Consider the following 18269-nt stretch of genomic DNA (forward strand, 5'->3'; position numbering starts at 1 on the left):
AACGGCCGGAGTAAAATGCCTCGAAAAATTGCGCAAGCTTACTGTAAGGATCCGGCAGTCTCACCTTAAAGTCACTGTACAGTGACTCTAATCTCAACTATTTGTTCCTGTGTTGACATCGTGAAATGAGCTTTTGGCGCAATGTTTCCGGCAGTTTCATCTTAACTATCCGTTTCTGTGCTGACATTGTGAAATGAGCTTTTGGCGCAATGGTGGCGCAAACTGCTCACATTTTGGTGAAACGTATCAGGACGTGGTAAGATAAGCACTTCGGCACAGTTTGTCGTAAATGGTGCCGCAATCGCATCACTGGCGCATCGCATCCTGCGAAAAGCGTCAGATTGGATCCGAGTTCAAGCAGAGTATTGACGCAGCGTTCGTGTCGAATAGAGTTGAATCCGAGTAGGCGCCAAACGCTGACCTCGAGCCCAATGAATGCGTGCCCAAAATATGGAGGCCTCGGAGAAGATACCGGAGGGCGCGGACTTTTGAAAAGTGTGCGCCCCTAGAACTCACATTTTTTTCTTATAGAAACGTTTTAAATGAACACTTTTCTAAAGCCCCTTCATAAAGGCGTTTTTTGACGAGTGCCGCCAACTAGAGGGCCTCAATGTCCTTCTGTTTACGGTGATGCCATCGTTTGTAGTACCCGATGCCGACAGCACGCGCTCGCAGGGAAAATATAAAGAAATCGCACGAAACAAAATGTCGCCGTAGCACAATCAGCGCCACGAGCGCGTGCAGGGACACGCTCTTTCGCGCGCTTGAGAACAAAAAATAAAAATAAGCGTTAGAAACAAAGTGGCCAGATGTCATCACCCCAAACAAAACGCACATGAAGACAGCCTACCGCCAACCATTGTTGTTGAAACGCGCAAGACACGTGCCACGAGCGGGTGCTCCGCCGCCATTCGCTTCCAAGAGCCGCAGTGCGGCAGTGTTCCTCCGCCATCCGCTTTTAAAGGCCACTCCAGACAACGTTGGCTCCAGACAGAGGCCTCGTGCACTGGCGCATTTGACGCCACTTGCCAGACAAGCGCAAACACATCGAGGGGCTTTACCATTTTCTAGAGTTTCTACTAGACTCCCTACGGGAGTGAGAATTGCGCGTTCAGATATCTAGAAATCCTAAGTTAATAGGGAAAGCCAGTACTCGCGCGTGTAGGAACCGTGTACCGTCGATTGCGGCAGGTCACGTGACTGAATTCGGCAAATAGCGCCTCCGTGCATGGAATACAGGAAAGGCGGAGAAAGAGGCAAAAGCAGGGGAACACACGCCGGGGTGCTCGCAACGTCGGTGAAGCGACTTTCCTGCACGGCGCTAGGATTCGTTGCTCCTCCCGTGATCGATCTCGGCGAAGAGTGGCGCGGAGGGACATAGAAAGCCGAAACGCAACTCTGCCATTTTTTTTTACCATTTTCACGTAACGATCGCCGTCTGGGGAGTTGTCTACGAACCACGAATGATAGGCAGCCCAATGTTCCTCCACTCGTCAGAACACATTAGAACCGCGCTGCTGTATCGGTTTAAAAAAAAAATACTGTCGAAGATGATTAAACTTGCGCAGTGATAGGTATTCGTCGTGCGAGACGGTACCCTCCGAAAATGGCAAAAGCGGGAAGCAACGGTCAGGGGAGCGAGCCTATACTGGAACAAGGTCTATTATTTCATTTTTTTTTAATTGGAGTAAATATTCCGGAATTACTAAAAAGTTGCATTTTTAGAAAATATAAGCTCTTTTTTGCCGCCAAGTAATCCTCGATTCCAGTCTTCGCTTTTGACTGAAAGGGAGCCCAATGGAAGTCGTTCGTGCGAGAGTTAGGCAACTCTAAAATTTCCCCGAGAATGCACTTTAAAGGCCCGTTCACACTCTTGCAACCGAGTGCGACCGAGAGAGACCAAACCGGTTTTTAAGCCTCTTGCGATCTCTTAGGACCAGCTCCGCTCAGTGCATCCGGTCCCAAAAAGTCTTTCTCGGTCGTACTCGGTTGCAAGAGTGTGAACGCGCCTTAATACTGAACCGATATCTGAACTTTTCAAAATAAGCCCCGGACGAGCTGCCCGGGACGTTACTATACCTAAAAATCAAGACCATACCAAGGGATGGTGATCGGATTATTATATTTCTTTGATTGAAGAGCCGCGTTCGAGCAATCCGTCGGCCGGAAGCCGCCGGTGCGATTGACGCCACCGCGGAGGAGCCCTAGCGGAACTGACGTCACAGACCTCTCGCTCCTTGGCAGACTCGGTTGTCCCGCTGCAGTCCTAATGGAGAACCGCGCCGAGTGTTCCTCATTCTGAGCCAGTTTCTTCAATAATTATGCCGCGGTACTGCGCTGCACAAGACTGCTCGAACAGCGTATGTTACAGCGGCAGGCCTGCGCACAAGTTTCCGAGTGAGCCCACGTTGCGGAAGCTGTGGATTCGCGCGGCCCGTCCTTCCCAGCCAACATGGAAGCCCGCCAAAGGCGATTGTCTTTGCACGGAGCACTTCGAAGACGAGGACTACAAGACGAGCCCGAAGTTACTGCAAAGTCTGGGCTTGCCTGTAAAACAGGCCTATTTGAAGCCTGACGTGGTGCCATCGCTCTTCACGCGAAAACGCAAGCGAGAGCGGCACAGCGGCGCCGTGGAAAAACGGCGACGGAAAGAGGTGAGCGCAGTTACTAAAATATTTTTCTGCTTGTTTCTGAGAGGAAAGCACGAATACGAGTGGTCGTGAGATTAGCGTAGTACATTGCGCGACGCTGTTAGCGCAAGCCTGCTAACTCGCCTTTGAGGACGAGCGCGGAGAAACGCCGAGATCGCGTTTTCGCTAGCAGCGTCGCGCAGGGTAAGTGTGTACTATATCCGTGTTCGCTATCGTGCCCTTAGCCGGACGAAAGGTTGCCGCCAATCGCAGGTGCTCCACTGTCGGTATCGTGTACATGGCGAGACTGCAGCTGTACTCTGTTTCACCTTATGATGTACCGCAGGAAAGGCTACAAGCTCGAGCTTGTAGCCTTTCCTGCGAGCTCACAGCGTAGGCAGCTGCCTACGCTGTGAGCTCGCGATTCTTGCCTTCGTTGCGGTACAACATAAGGTGAAACGGAGTATAGTAGCTGCGGCGACGGCACTCGGTTTTCGGGCTCATTTGCTAGAAACTTGCTTTGAAGCTACGAGCTTGCGCCGGCACCTTTGGCTCAGTTGTGAAGGCTGGTATTTATCTTTATTACTACTGATAAATGCCAGCTAATTTTAATTTGAGAAATTTGGCATAAACCAATAAATATCGAATTTTGATTTGGGCTACCTGAAAATGGCACATAGGACCGAGCTGAACCATTCCTGGGAGAATGGTTAATTGATGATCTACGTACTTCCTTTTGGTTTGCAGCGGGTATATTCCGAGCTTGAGCAGGATGTGCAAACTCCGCGGCATCTTGAGCATGTGCTATTCTTCATTGTGGCGCATAAGGAGATGCTGTTGAATTTCGGAATAGGGTACTCACAGTATGAGTGCCACGCCATTTAGAAAAGTGTGCCTGTATACATCATTCTGTTTTGGAAAACTCATTTTCCTCTCTGGTCTGCTCTCCCTGATGAGGTGGTCAAGCTGCTGTCGCTTCATCTGTTCAGTGTTAACCTGGAAGGCAGTTTCTCTCAACTGCGGAAAATAAATGAAAAAGAGCGCTGCAGTTTTTTTTAATGAGAACCTTGTTATGGTACATATTTCCACCCCTTGTTTATATTTCTGATTACTATGACGATATCTTAGGTATAGACCAACACGCGGCCCTGACGTCACGCAGCTGTGGTGGCACTCTTGACGGCACTGCGCAGGCGCAGAGGCTTCACTTCACGTGAATTCGGTTTCTGCGTTCGCACAGTCCCCACACCTGGTGTGGGCAAATGCAGGCTTTTTTGTAAACAGTGTGCCGGTTTATAATATCTTGTTTCGTCTATGTTCTTCCCATACATTGAATACATGCTCGCAGTAATGCTTCACGTCGACAAGTGCCGAGAATGCCTAAAAACCTGGTGGTGTATGGAATTAAATTGCAGCAAAAATCAATTCTAGTGCCAAAAATAGATGCTGCTAAACGCGTGGCAATTTAGAACAAAAATAAACACTGCGAAATCTTTTGCTGAGTTACTCTGTCTTAATCTCGCGGAATGTGGTGTTTATTTATAAAGTTCACTAAGAACACCAGCTGGCCATTTATGACAATTGCACCCCAATCAAGAGGTTATTACAAGTGTTGTTCAATTTCTCGACTCGAGGCAAGGCCACTAATTAACCTCGGTCGTCATTCGACCGTTTCATCTTAGTGTTCATGACTGTGCACTTGACGGTGTGATTTGCTTACCAGTTCAAGCAAAGTCAAGATGAGGAGGGTACACAGAGTGACATGAGCCTAACGAAGATAAGGGCTTGGGCCAGTCACCCTCATTTGAGCAGAACCTGGGTGTTAGCAGCATATTGACAGTGTGTTTGTTTGCATGTTATAAGTTTTTATGCCTATCATTTATAGATAATTGCTGAATTGCTGGAGGCACCGGCACAAGCAAAGGCCACACTCATCGCTGAAGAAGTCAGCACATCGTCAACCCCTTCTGGTGACGACACTGAGCAAGGTCCTGACTCTGGACATGAACCGATGCATGATGCAAATGCTGGCATCGAAGAACCTTGTTCGAGTTCAGGTATGTGCGCCAATTGAAACTACTCGGCTGACATATTTTAGTACTGAATTCTGCCAAATTAGGGTAATCTAGCCTATTGCTGATTACATGAGCCAAGGATGATTTTGTTTTGAAAGACACTTTATTTCCTCTGCTGTGAACAGCCCCCTCCATCAGTAATGCCAAACAGGCTCAACCTGACCTTCGGAACGCTGCTACGCAGACCTCGGGCATCTACAGAAATCGAGGTATGTATCTGCAAGAAGAAATTTCACAGAAGGCAGCATTGTTCAGATCGTTGTAACACGTTATGATGGCACAGGCATACAAGTCACCTTGAAGACTTCATCACGAAAGTCCCAAACGAATCCTGTCCTCGTGACACCACGATGCTCCTCACCAAATCATGTCCCCCAGGCTCCATTAGATTGGATGTTGCCTGAAGGGCTGACTCTGTCGCCGCAGCCGCCAGTGCGCAGACAACCAGCTCCACCACCGGACCCACCACAGCTGCCAACAATAAACAATGAGCTGCCCAGTGCAGGCCAGGAAGAGTCTGTTGAAGAGTGTCCCACGGAGCTGCCAGAGCCACACGTGGAAGCAGACAGCCTATACCTCCCCTCCGACGCTAGCTTCCTCATGATGATGTCCGACACCGGCTTTCTGAGGTTGGTATCAGTCGGATATATGTCATCTTTAGTGACGAGTATGAGAGGGTGTGTAAGAGGTTGCTTTTTTCTTTTCTTTTTTTATTCCAGGGATGCACAGCAGAACACTGCATCTGACAGCGCACCCAGTCAGCATGAGAGCAGCAAAAGCATCGACTACGTCTCGGAACGAAAGTTTATTGTTTTCGAGTCTTGTTTGGACGAGCTACTAGGTAATTGTCCCGAGTGCACTGCACTGTGCCGCATCACAGAGAAGAAGATCAGAGGGACATGTCTCCGGGTGCACAGAATGTGCAACAATGGCCACCAACACACCTGGACCAGCCAACCATCAGTGAATAGGAGGGCCCTGGGCGATGTGCTCCTAGCTGCAGCAACGCTCTTCTCTGGGAGCATCGTCAAAAAAGTGCTGAGGCTCCTCCACCAGATGGGCGTGCCCTGTTTATCGTACGAGACATACTTTAAGATTCAGGGTGCCTTCCTTCTACCAGCGATCAGACAGGTATGGCACGTTTTCAAGCCTTTCCTTTCCTGTGAGAGGTTTATTTTAGGTGCCAATATTTCAGGCTCAGCACTCCTATGGGATCCTGAATGGTGTAGTACATGCGTAGGAAGCACCATATGTTTCTGTCTACAAGTCACACACTCCTATAAACGGCTGTTTTTACAGAAAGCTTGATATATACATGTTTGCAAGTGCGTCTTCAGGGTGCCTCCATCTTGCCGAGTTGGGTTGTGCTTGGGCGCGGCCATAGTCTGATTACGATACCTTAGTGAGGCATCGTAATCGAATTTAATGCGCCCAAGTGCACTCCAACTGGGCAAGGTGGCGGCGCCCCGAGGCCGTACTTGCAAACGTCTATAGGTGGCACATCTTTATACGGGCCGCAAGGCAAAACTGCATTGATAAGCTGTCATATGTATATTGTAATATAAGCACAAGTAAGAGCCAGCTTCAATGTTCTTGCGAACTACCGTGGGAAATTTGTTCTGATATGGCCGGCTGTAAGCTCTGCTGGAAGCCGGCATATTGCCAAGGTTCCAATTGTAAGGAAAAGCTGATCCGCCGACCCGAAGGCCACATCTAATGGATCTAGGTCTGTACGATTCAATACACTGCAGCACCCGAGGCTACATCTAATGGATCTAGGTCTGTGCGATGCCATACAAACTACAGGCTCTGCCGATTCTCCTTTGTTGTAACTTTGATACGGCCTTGCACAGCTATGGCTTATACTTGCAAAAAAAGCGGTGTAAGTCGCACCTCTGTGTAAGATGCAGTGACAGGAATTTGAGGAAAGAAACAACTTATGTGCTGGAAAATATTGTAAATAGGGAGAGCTGAGATGTCCTCTGTTCCTCTGCACCTATTTTTACCACACTCCTGGGGTGGAAAGGTACCAACTGTGTGGGCAAAGCAAGTATATACAGGGTTCATGGCACATACTTCAAGCTCGAAGACTCGCCGCATTCCATGTGGGTGAATGGTCGCCCTATGTGTTTCTAAACGTGGAGGCAACGTTTTTAATTAATTCTTATTCTCCTGCTTCGTGACTGATTGCACCTACTGGATAAGTGTACAGTGTAAAGGGCAGATTTTGATTTGGGGAATAAGTAAAAGAATCAAAAATAAATGTTTCCCAGGCCGATCGTAAAGATTAATCGGCGAGTACTCTATTTTTTATACGGGGTGGCATTTCTTCAAGGTTAAAAAAAAGAGCCCGCTCTTGAGAAGGCGGCTCCTCGGCAGCCAAACTGTCCTTGTTGATTGCTACGAGGGGAACAAGACCTGAACAGGCAGGGGTGTATGCGACCTACATAAGTGCAAAACTATGCTTCTTGAGTTTCAATACGGAAAATGTCAAAAGCTATTCATCAACTAGCCCTTGCATAGATAATAGAAAGTAAAAAAGTGTTTTGCCAATCTACCTAGTAGTGCATATGTGCCTTCAATATTTATACTCACGACTCGGAGCATTTCATCCCCTCATTTTGAAAAGAAAGAAAGACGAATTACAATTTGTCAATGCTTTGATCGCATTTACTGGGATTCAAACTTAAATGCTGAACTTCCATGGACGTTCACATAAAGAAAAGAAGCTTGCAGTATACTTATAGGTGAAATGAAAAGCATGTTCAGGATTTATGTTTGTTTACAAAAGTCTTTGCAAATAAACTTCCAGGTGTGGAACAGGAAACAAAACGAGCTCTTCGAGCAAGCAAGTGGACGAGAACTGGTCCTCGCTGGTGATGGGCGGTCAGACTCCCCCGGGCACTCAGCAAAATATGGAACATACACCGTCGTCGACGTGTCAACGAAGAAGGTTCTCCATGTGGAAACAGTGCAGGTAAATTTCCCCTGCTATAAATGTTCTGATGCTTCTGTTCTTCTGGAATGAAACCTTTCTGTAATTAATTGAAAATGAATGGCGAAAACAACTTGTTTCAGACATGGGTTGTCTCATTCAACAGCTCTAGTTGACTTCGTTCTGGATACTTCATGTTCGGTGTGATAATGCAATGTTTTATTTGTCACTTCAGTCCAACGAAACGAAGGGCAGCTGGGCAATGGAGCTCGAGGGCCTGAAAAGGACTCTACTGATTTGTGAAGCCAATGGATTGACTGTGGGAGGAATCATCACTGATCGCCACTCCATGATCAAGTCATTCCTTGCCAAGTGGTACCCCCAGATTCGGCACATGTTCGACTGCTGGCACGTTGCAAAAGGTGAGCCATAAGTAATCGGGGTTCCAGGTTATGCAAAAACAAAAAAAACATTTAATTGCAGAACACTCCTACCCTTGCCTGTCACTATACTTTGTTTCTGCATATGTTGTACTGCAGGAAAGGCTACAAGCGGGAGCTCCTTGCTGTATGGCAACTGCTCGGCGGCACAAGCTCTCGTGCAGCAGGAGCAGCTGCCAAGGCCATGAGCTTGCGCTTCTAGTTTTCGCTGCAGTACAATATAAGCTGAAACATAAGCCGTGTTTACATGAATGCAGCTTAGTCGCATCGAATCCAGTTGTCGCATTCAATGCGGTGATGTAAACAAACAATACAGTAGGAGAGCGCATCGCATTCAAGTCGCTAGACAGAGGTGGATTGAGATGGCGAATGCACATTTATTCAAAACATGTAAATGGAGGTTGCATCGCAATTTGGATCGGGGAGGATTATGGGAAGGCACCCGCTCTGGGAGCAAGCGAACAGCTGAGAACATGGCGGCAGCCACCCTCGGCGGCGGCGGAGAGCAGTCCGTGTGGTCGCCCGCAATATTTTCTTCAGAGAAGAACCGCAAGCTTTTATTGTCAAACTATGTGAGCGACATATAGCAAATCTGCTCGGTAAAGCGGCCCTTGTCCAGGCCTCGCGAAATAGGACCTTCGTGTCCGAAGGAGTCCCTAGAGCCTTCAGTGCAAGGACAGACGCCGATAGCTCTGAGCACTGCATGCTAGGCAGAAAGAGGAGCTCCAACCTCGGTGCCGTTCCTGGCTGTGCCAGAGCCTTTCGGCCTCAGGGTCCGGTCGCGGTTGGCAAGGTTGGGCGAGGTGGCGTCCCCAGAGCGGTTGGGAACGATCTCGCTCACCAGGCCATGCGCATGCCGACTTGGAGCCCAAACTGCTTGGGTTTTGATGTTTCTTCCGTCCCGTAACTATTTGCGCAGCATCGAAGACAGCAGGCACAAACTTTACACTCGACGAAAGCGTCTAAAAAGTAAAGTGTCCTAGAGTGAGGTATCGCCATGTTTTTTTTTATACTTGAGAAAATGGGGCAGGATTGGGTTTTTCTTGTTTTTGGTGTTCATAATTATGAACTCTTTATTTTGTCAAGCTGTTGTTTCTGGCAATGTAAGCTTGGTGCTTAGCAGAATGAATACAATGCTTCATTTTTCAGGCATCAAGAAACGCATGGTCTCAGCTGGGAAACTCAAATCCCTTGTGGGACTCCAAGACTGGGTGCAGGCAACTGTCAAGCACCTCTATTGGTGTGCGGAATCCAGCGATGGAGCGCCAGAGGAGATCCTTCCTAAGTGGACTTCCCTGGTGGGACACGTGGCTGACTTGCACGAACATGCCGACCCCCTGTATCCAAGGTGCCAGCACGGAGACCTGGGGAAGAAAAAGTGGCTTCCTGAGGGCAAGTAGACCATAGCATATTAACAGTGTTGACATGTTAGTGTTTCATACCAAGTGATGCTGTGAAGTATACACCAACTCATGTTTGCAAACAAACAGGTCCGGCCGATAGCAGTGCCACACATTGCGCAATGAGATGTGGGCAGACATGCTGGTCTGCCCACAAAACACATTTTGCCTTGCACGCATGCTTGTCAAAGCCTTATGATTATTTACTTTGAATCGTTTATAAGAGGAAGACCAGCGCTCGTGGACCATAGAATTACACTTTCAGCGTTCTCCTCAATGCTTGGGTATTTAGAAAAAGGTCTGCTGCGACGCTGTCTGCTTTTGTGTGGTATGAATACCCGGCCGATTCAGTCAAGGCAATCCGTTTTCCAAAGACGTTGCCATGCTGACAATTATCGCATTCATTTAGGCTTAGAAATGGCCAGAATGGAAAGACTAAAAAATGTGGCAAGGTCATTGCTCATGCTTTGCGATTTAAGTGAGGTAAGGCAAAGTGAAGGCTCCTGCACCATTCGTTGCTGATTAACGCACCCGATACTGCAGCTACAACGACATATTAGTTCCAAAGCGAGCAGCGCTAACTCACCGGGGCACTGCCATGTTTCCCCGCATCTCTACCGAGCCAGTCGCGTGATTTCAAAATCCCTCGCCTAGGTACTGCAGTCAACTTGTAGCCATAGTTAGCGCTTCAAGCAAACGGGCCCTGGTGTGCCTTTTCTAGTGGAACCGCAATTTGCTCACACATAAAACTTTTGAATTGGCCTCAGGTTGAATTCTTTAACAATTTCAACCAAGTTGTTGTACTGGTTCTTAGTTTCAAGGTGTCTGATTATGAATGTGGCAAGTTTACTGGCTCTCTATACTGTTTAGTCCGTGTGGCAGCCAGGGAAGAACCTATGACTGCTGGTAGAGGGGAGTGAGCCGATAGGTGGTAGCTTCAGCTTTCTTCCGCGTGCATCGTTACCGCGCGGTGTTTATACGGACCGCTGGGACCTGTGCTTACATGTTCGGGCACACGAGTCAACCAAGCATGACGATTTGGTGCATCATGCCTTTGCAAAATTAAAATCGGCATCGCTTGGTCTATTCGATAAAAAAATCTAGGCATCATAAACACGGGCAGTAAGCAGGACTGGTAGCAGCCTATTAAACTTACCCAATTTAATCTGTTCTCATCAGCTCTAACCCTTTTATTAACCTCTGGATATCATATATTTTTAATTTAATTACACAAAACTACTACTTTTTCTTATGAGCCTTAGTGTTATTGTTGTAATAGCAGATTTGAAACCACACAGTCTGTAATACAAGTGTCCTACTTTATCCAGGACTTCAGGCACACGACAAGCTAAAGAGCATCGTGCTGTCAAAGCCACTGCTGAAGGACATCCCGCAGCTCTCAACCTCAGCGCAAACCTACGCAACTGAGTGCTTTCACAGCACTGTGAACCAGTTCGCACCGAAGTCGACACACTTCGGTTACGAGAGCATGCAGGCAAGGTATGCAAGCTAACCAATTGTTTGCATGTGCCCGCTAAAGTCTTAACTTTTCAGAGTCTTTGTGGCAGCGCTGCATTTCAACGAAAACAGCGACAGGCCACAGGCGACAACTAAGGAAGGCAAAAAAAGGTTCCTGGTCAAGCGGCCTAAACAAACAAAGAGGCCAATTGCATCTCCCATGAAAGGGCCCTGCACATACGGTAAGATGTCAAAACGAGTACAACTACCAGCTTCTAACATCTAGTCTTAATTTCAGCCTATGTACAAGAGCTCATGAAGGAAACCCTCGCCCTCAATTGCCACTACCCGTCGTACCGAGCTGCACGAAAGGCCAACTGTGTCGAGGCTCCCCCAACTCTGTCCAGTGGATATGAACGCCCCAACAAGGACCTGCTCATCTCTAACCACCGTTCCCGGTTCAACTGCTAAGCTGAAGCTGAAGGAACATGTACTGTCGGGGAAAAATCAAATGCGAACAGAAGAACGCGTGGCTTGCGGTACAAGCTGCGCCGCCTGGAAGCGAGCCTAGGGGCGAGGGTGCATGGCCTACCCGATGAGTTTACGCCCTTCGCTCGGCACTCCCCAAGCTTCAGCAGTGCGCCTCTTAGTGCACTGAAAGCTATCACCACTATCTTTGCTCACTCGGCGCATGCGGCACAAGGAAGCTTGCTGCTTGTAGCAGCTAAAGCGCGCACTCTCTCGGAGCGAGCAAAGATAGAGGTGGTAGCTTTCAGTGCCCTAAGAGACGCACTGATGAAGCTTAGGGAGCGCCAAGCGGAGAGCATAAACATATCGGAGTAGGCCACGCACCTTCGCCCCTAGGCTCACTTCCAGGCAGCGCAACCTGTACCGCAAGCCACGCGCTCCTCTGTTTGCATATCATTTTTCCCTGACAGTACATTGTGCAGGAACTTGAAACATTTATTTACACTATGCACAAGCAGCAAAGCAGTTCGATCTGACGTGTCAATCGCATCTGTTCCGAGCACGAGCCCCCGGCCGCCATTTCAAAACGTCTGTGGCCCATTTTCTCGTCTTAGGTCTCCGATTGTTGGTACAGACTCCCCACCGAATGGGTGTTACCCCATTTTAAATTTGTTATCTCTAGCGGATAGAGAAGTTGGTCTTTTCAGAAGACTGCCCCTGGCCGGGCGCACTATACATGCAAAAATCCTGCCGTCTCGCCCACAGAAAACCTTTTCAACTCTTCCTATCTTCCGGAGTAAACGTGGGAGCTGTTCCTTCAGAAGGACGAGCCCGCCCACCTCCAGACGTGGCGATTGCTGGCCTTTTGTTTCAAGGGCAGATCGAAGTTCTCTCGGGTAGTCTGACCTCCCGTTACTCAGAGCCTGTTAAAGAATGCTTTCCTTTGTTTCCATATTTCTCGGAGCATCTCTGGAGACGACGCAAAGTCTTCTCTTTCAGCCACTGGAAGTGCTGTCAGTCGTCCTCCCCTGAAAAAGCTAGTCGGTGTGAGCGGCTGGCCTTCGTCAAGCTCATTGTAAACGAATGTTGGGGGACAAGAATTTAGCATCGCCTCAATTTCGCATAGGACTGTGGACAACTCTTCTGCTGCGTTCATAGTTTTTCTCCTGATCACTTTTCTTAGTCCCACCTTCACGTATCAAACCAGTCGCTCGTAGAATCCTCCCCACCAAGGAGCACGCTCAACAATAAAACTCCCCTCGATGGTTGCATTGGCGAAGTGATTCACCACTTCTGAGTGTCGTAGGATCTTCCGAAGTTCTGCCAGGTCTCTGGAGGCTCGCTTGAAGGTTAGCGCATTGTTTGAGTAGATGATGCGGCAAAGTCCCCTCCATGACACAAACTTACGGGCAGCTACAAGAAAACTTCTCGTTGAAACGTCTGGTACGAGCTCCAAGTGGACCACCCGCGCCACTGGACAAGTGAACAGCGTGATGTACGACGTCCTTTGCCTGTATGTACAGCAGTCCTGCAAAATCTACACCAACTACCTCGAAAGGTTCAGCCTGCATCGTTCTCGTACGCAGCAGAGGTCCCGCTGGAGCACTCGCCGGAATAGCACTAAATCGCTGGCACGTTACACACAGCGCAGCATCTTCTTCACCAGCTCTCATACCCCGAAGGATCCAATACCTCTCGCGGAGCTGGACTGGAGTGTGTCTTACTCCTGCGTGTAACACCATCCTGTGAGCGTCGATCACAAGTACCGTGGAATATCGATGCTCTTTCAGTAGTACGATAGGGTTTCGTTCATCGTATGTCATGTTGTTCGATCGGAGTCGCCCTCTTATGCGAAGCACTACCTCTTGGTTGATGAAACTACTGAAGTCTCGAAGAGAAGTGGATGGGGTCTCGGTTCTGCTGGTCGCACGTCGAAGCTTGGCGGCAAACGCCGATATTAGCTTTTAGCCAATATGTCCGCGCTCCTTGGATTTCCTCTGCAGTCAGAGGCCCCGATTGTTTTCCCGTTGACCTAACGTTGTGAAGGAATCGAAACATCCACACTCTTGTTCTGTTGAGTTTTGAAGCTGAGCTGAATGCGGTGACATCAAGCAACGTTGCAGATGGTGTTGAAATGTCCAATATGTCAGCTCTCGGTCCCCTCTCCTCGAGCTTATATCGAGGTGGCTCCTCGCGCTTCTCCTTGGGCCATTCTTTAGCTGGCAGCGGCAACCAACTGGTCCCCGAACAACAGAGTGGAGTGGAGACCAATCCAAGGTGGTCAGACCTCGTGACATGAGGTCGGCGGGGTTCTCCTTTCCCGGCAGGTGGTGCCATGTCACACATTGCAGTTCTTCTGTGGCATTCCAGCAACCTTGTCATTTGCCAACCTGATGTCTGCCCTCTATGGAAGGCCGACTTCGCACCTCCCATTGGTCTTGGCGATCATAGTTTCGGAGTCTCGCATGACATCGTTGTCCGAAGGATCGTCCACCGATGCGTCGATGACACCCATCCTCTGAAGTTCCCAGAATTGCTTGAGGCTTGGCATGGGTTCGGGCTCTTGGACCGCCGTTCTCCGCATGACCACCCTGGAGCAACTAATAACCCGGGAGCTTGACCCTTTTCGTCCCTGAACCGCCCATCCGAATACGGGCTGCACTGCAGTCAAGCTTCCTCTGTCGGTGAATCTTTCCAATGATGTACTCCCAGTAGTGATCCGGGCCAAGCAGGATATCGATGCCCCGATGTTCCAGTCCGGTCATGGCATCTCCTACTAAGCAACCGAGCTCCTTTAATGTCGCGACGATGGATTAATCTGGGCTCGGGAGATTTTGTTCGCAGATGGTAGGTGTTTCTAGCATGTCGATTTCATATTTTTCGTAGTACCGTTGGTCCCGCAAAGTAAGCTGCACCCTGCGAAACATACGTTCGGTGCTTTCGCCTCTGAACACGCCGAACGTGAGGATCTCCATCCCGAGTTGTTTGCAACCGAGTCTCTGGGACAGCTCCTCCGTAATGAAGGAACGTTGACTGCTGCTGTCAAAAAGAATTCGGGATAGTCTTCTTTTGTTTTTGTTCTCGGCCCATGCGGTCACCGTCTGCAAGAACACTGCTGGCTTGCAGTTCTTTTCATTGATCTGAAGACTGACCGGTGTTTTATCTTCGCTTTCTGTTTTATTCACCGCGAAAAGTCGTTCCAGTACGTAATCCGGGTCACACATAGTAGGCGCATGCCATCCTTGACACCTGGTGCAACACGGCGTGCTTCGGCACATTCTCGCCGTGTGGTTTGCTTTTGTGCAACGAAAGCATCTGTTGCCAGCCTGTAATCTTTGTTTTTTTTTTCTCAGTGAGCTCAATATTGGCGTTGCAGTCAGGTGTGGCGTGTTCTTCGGATTTGCAGAACTAACACTCTAAGCCTTCAGTCTTGCCATACAAGGCCGCTGCGGTAGAGTTTCGAAGGTTTGTGTAGTTTGAAAGTTTCTTCGGCAGTTCTTGTTTAGGGAAACGAATTGCAGGCTTACCGCCAAAGTCGTCCTCTTGTTCCTCTGACGTCCTTTCCCAGCTCTCGACTTCAACTCGAATAAATTTGAGTAGAGTCTGTAGAGCTCTTAGATGAACATTCTCTGTTGGAGACTCGGGACTGGTGCCCGTCACTGCGGTGGCGTTCTTGGTGTCCTCCAACGACATCTTCCGGTTGTAATCCAGGGACATGTCCTTCGGTAGTGCTCGCAGTAGGAGCGAGTAGAGCATGGCGCAGTAGGATTCCTCGCCCACACCCAGTGCTCCAAGTCCCCAGATGTGCGCCTGAAGACTGTCGTACAAACGACGCAGGGTTCGGGCATTGCCCTGTAGTGGTACCTTCTGGATGTCCATCAGACTTTCCATGTGGTTGTGTACCAGAGTCTCTTGCTTGCCGAACCGCTGCTGTTGAAGGTCGATCGCGTCCGCATAGCATTGAGCGGTTGGCTGTAGTTTCGGATGGCAGCTGATCCATCTCCGGTAAGCGCTGATCTCAGGTAATTGAACTTTTTCGATGGAGTCAGTTCCGGATTCTCGTGGATTGTGGTTTCACTCCCAGAATGCTTGCCAATTCTTCCGGTTGCCGTTGAACTTGATAAATTCTAATTTTGGAAGCTTGACTTTCTACGGCTGTTGCTCTCCAATCGTTCGAGGGACCACTTGCTCGTTGGCTGTTCTCCACGCCCTTCGCCTTCTTTCTGAGCTTCGTGAGGCATGTGACAATCTTGTCAGTATAATCTATGATTGGCGTGAACTCCATTTTCACGTCTCTTTCGGTAATCAAAGGCTCGATCGCGGCATCTACGTGGCCGAGTTGATCCCGAGAGAGGCTTATGCACTCAATCAAAATCTCTAGGTCATCGATGACTGCTGGAGTCAGCTGAAATAATTCTTTTGCCTCGCTGAGGAGTTTAGTTACTTGTGTTTCAGAGTCTTCCGTTTCTTCTTGAGGATGTCCATGATCTTTCAGTCTTGTCTCGATGGAACGTTGCTTCTGTCGTTCGATAGGTATTGCTTTGGTCTACCAGATTCCCTTCGTCGAATCGTTACGTAGCGGGTTTCCGCACAAAATGCATGAACTTCTGGTGGTCATTGTTGGTTACGTTGATGCAAACATTTATTTACACTATGCACAAGCAACAAAGCAGTTCGATCTGACGTGTCAATCTCATGTGTTCCGAGCACAAGCCCTGGGCCATGCGCTCCCAGGCCACTAGCTCCTTGCCATGAGCTCCTTTTCAAAACGTCTCTGGCCCATTTCCTCGTCTCCAGTCTGTGATCGTTGTTACACATTGTTTGTAAAGTAAAAAATTGGTTAGTTTGCAATAAACAGTGAGTTTCTTATATGTCAAATATTGATCTCTTCATTCTAACATTAATTATGTACTGCTCGTGCAAGCTGTTGCTCCCAAGTGCTTGGTAGGAAAAGATACATAATTAGGAGGTTTGAAGGTAGATAGCATGCAAACTTACTCAGCACTTTGACTGCTTGAAGCCCGTGTAGTCTGCAGGGTTCGGGGCGGGGAACTCTTTGCGGACCCTGGTCACCACGCAGCTGGGCAAGGTGACCCGGTTCTCCTTTCCGAGCCTTCCGTGTATCCACCAAACAAATTGGCAGTATGCCGTGTACCTGTACTTACTGCAATGATAACATAATAAAGTTATTTAGTTACACTGCCAGGTATCCACTTGGAACTAGAAGGCATTCATTGTTTTTAGTTCGATGGCCAGCAGCAAGACGCCACAAGCTGTAGTTTCATTAAAACATGCATATTCGAGCGAGCAAGCATGTAATGAATGGTTTGCTTCTAAATTTTGGGTATGTTTTTCAGGCCACCAATAAAAACCTGCCTGTGTCGGAAACTTCAATTGCCAACATTGAGGCACTGCCTTTTCTGGTTTATCTAATGCAAATCTCGCTTTGCATCCTCCCTTTATTTACAAAGCGGTGCACATGATAGTAAAAAAGTATAGTAATTTAGTTTCACTGTACGTACGCATTTATCTCCTTTATGTTTCTTGTGCTGAGAGGCCGGCAGACTCTCAGCTTCCTGTACTCTAGGTCCAGGATATCCCTGTCCAGGCAGTACAGCTCGAAGAGCCTGTGTGCCGTGATGCAGGGAAGGCTCCCAGCCTTCTCTTTGACCTTGCACTGCTCCTTGCAGCACACACTTTCCACTGGTGTGGACATGGTGCCACACCGGGATTCGCAGCAGCACCTGTTTCCCAAAGGTAGAAACATGAATTAGTGCATATGTCAACATTTCTGTAATGCTGTGTGGGCACTGGTGTGGCTACACACTTTGCCTCTTTTCTCAATCCAATTGTGTCACCCAAACACTGCTCAAGCCTCAGATGCCTTTTGGGAGTATCCACAACCACGATGCAGTCACTATACAGCAGCTACATTTTTGCGTATAATAATATAGTAATACTTTATTCATATTCCGGAATCTTTGACCCAGGCATAGAGGGCCGCAAAAAAGCAGTGCTGCCCATGCCACAAAGGCCTGAGTGCCCAACCTGGGGCCCAGCATTGCGCAAACACGTGCATAATAAATAAATAAAAAAAAAAAAAAAAAAAAAAAAAACGTACAGCGCGCACGTGAGTACTTCGACGGTGTATCGGCACTACGTGCAGGTTCAAGCCCGCACGCAGCTGATGCATCTTCAATTTCTAACGCGCCTTCGCGGGACAGGTGCACAGGTAGCCCCTGCCTTAGCACTGACAGTTTCTAGCAAAAGGAGGCGCATCTTTCTGTAGCCCAAACGATGGAGCCGATAAGTTCAGGTTGGAGCTTACTCGCCGCCGCTCGGCGATACCAAGAGCATGTCAGTCACTAGTACACCTGATAACATAATATATAAAACCCCATTTATCATCGGTTCTTCGAGGCTACAAGTCAACTTCGCGCAACCCCAAAACAATCGGTTCTTCGAGGCTGCAAGTCAACTTCGCGCAACCCCAAAACAATCGCTCTCCCGGGCCTATGCAAGACATACGCTGCGCCATGTGCGCGTGTTCTTACCAGCGTGTGTTGAGTAGCCGCCGCCTGTCACTTCGCGGCAGAGCGTCTGGCGAGGACTCCGCTGCTGGCTCCGTTGAAGTTTCATTACTGTCCGACGTCGCGGACGGGTCGCAGGCGTAAGGCAGCACCTTACGCCTCTTCGCTGGCAGGTGCTCGCGCTCCTCATCCGACGGTACTGCGTCGCTCCCGCTGCAGCTACTGCTGCTGCTGCTGCCGCTCTTGGCGCACGCACGTGTCGCCATAACCACGCGACCACGCCACCGAGCTCGAGGTAAACGCGGCAGGTCACAGGTGACAGCAGACCAACAA

The 18269-nt window shown here is 48.9% G+C and overlaps 2 protein-coding genes across 2 annotated transcripts; one reads left to right on the top strand and one right to left on the bottom strand.

The window, feature by feature from the left end:
* Window positions 1-2028: 2028 nt before the first annotated feature.
* LOC115322945 lies at window positions 2029-14388 on the top strand. Its single transcript, XM_040212449.3, has 11 exons — window positions 2029-2654; window positions 4516-4687; window positions 4831-4914; window positions 4989-5334; window positions 5425-5836; window positions 7518-7682; window positions 7876-8062; window positions 9230-9472; window positions 10809-10980; window positions 11035-11180; window positions 11237-14388. Exons 1-11 carry the CDS (start codon window positions 2322-2324, stop codon window positions 11407-11409), a joined length of 2433 nt encoding a protein of 810 aa, XP_040068383.1. The 5' UTR covers window positions 2029-2321; the 3' UTR covers window positions 11410-14388.
* Window positions 9124-18269, bottom strand: LOC115313452 (P2X purinoceptor 7-like). The gene is made up of 4 exons (XM_029972422.3): window positions 17961-18269; window positions 16929-17150; window positions 16405-16570; window positions 9124-9444 (listed from the first exon to the last, which is right to left on the bottom strand). The coding sequence occupies exons 1-3, from the start codon at window positions 18200-18202 to the stop codon at window positions 16405-16407; spliced, it is 630 nt and encodes a 209-aa protein (XP_029828282.3). The 5' UTR covers window positions 18203-18269; the 3' UTR covers window positions 9124-9444.

The sequence above is a fragment of the Ixodes scapularis genome, unplaced genomic scaffold (genome assembly GCF_016920785.2).
Source record: "Ixodes scapularis isolate PalLabHiFi unplaced genomic scaffold, ASM1692078v2 PGA_scaffold7__128_contigs__length_106722199, whole genome shotgun sequence".
Classification (NCBI taxonomy): Eukaryota; Metazoa; Arthropoda; class Arachnida; order Ixodida; family Ixodidae; genus Ixodes; species Ixodes scapularis.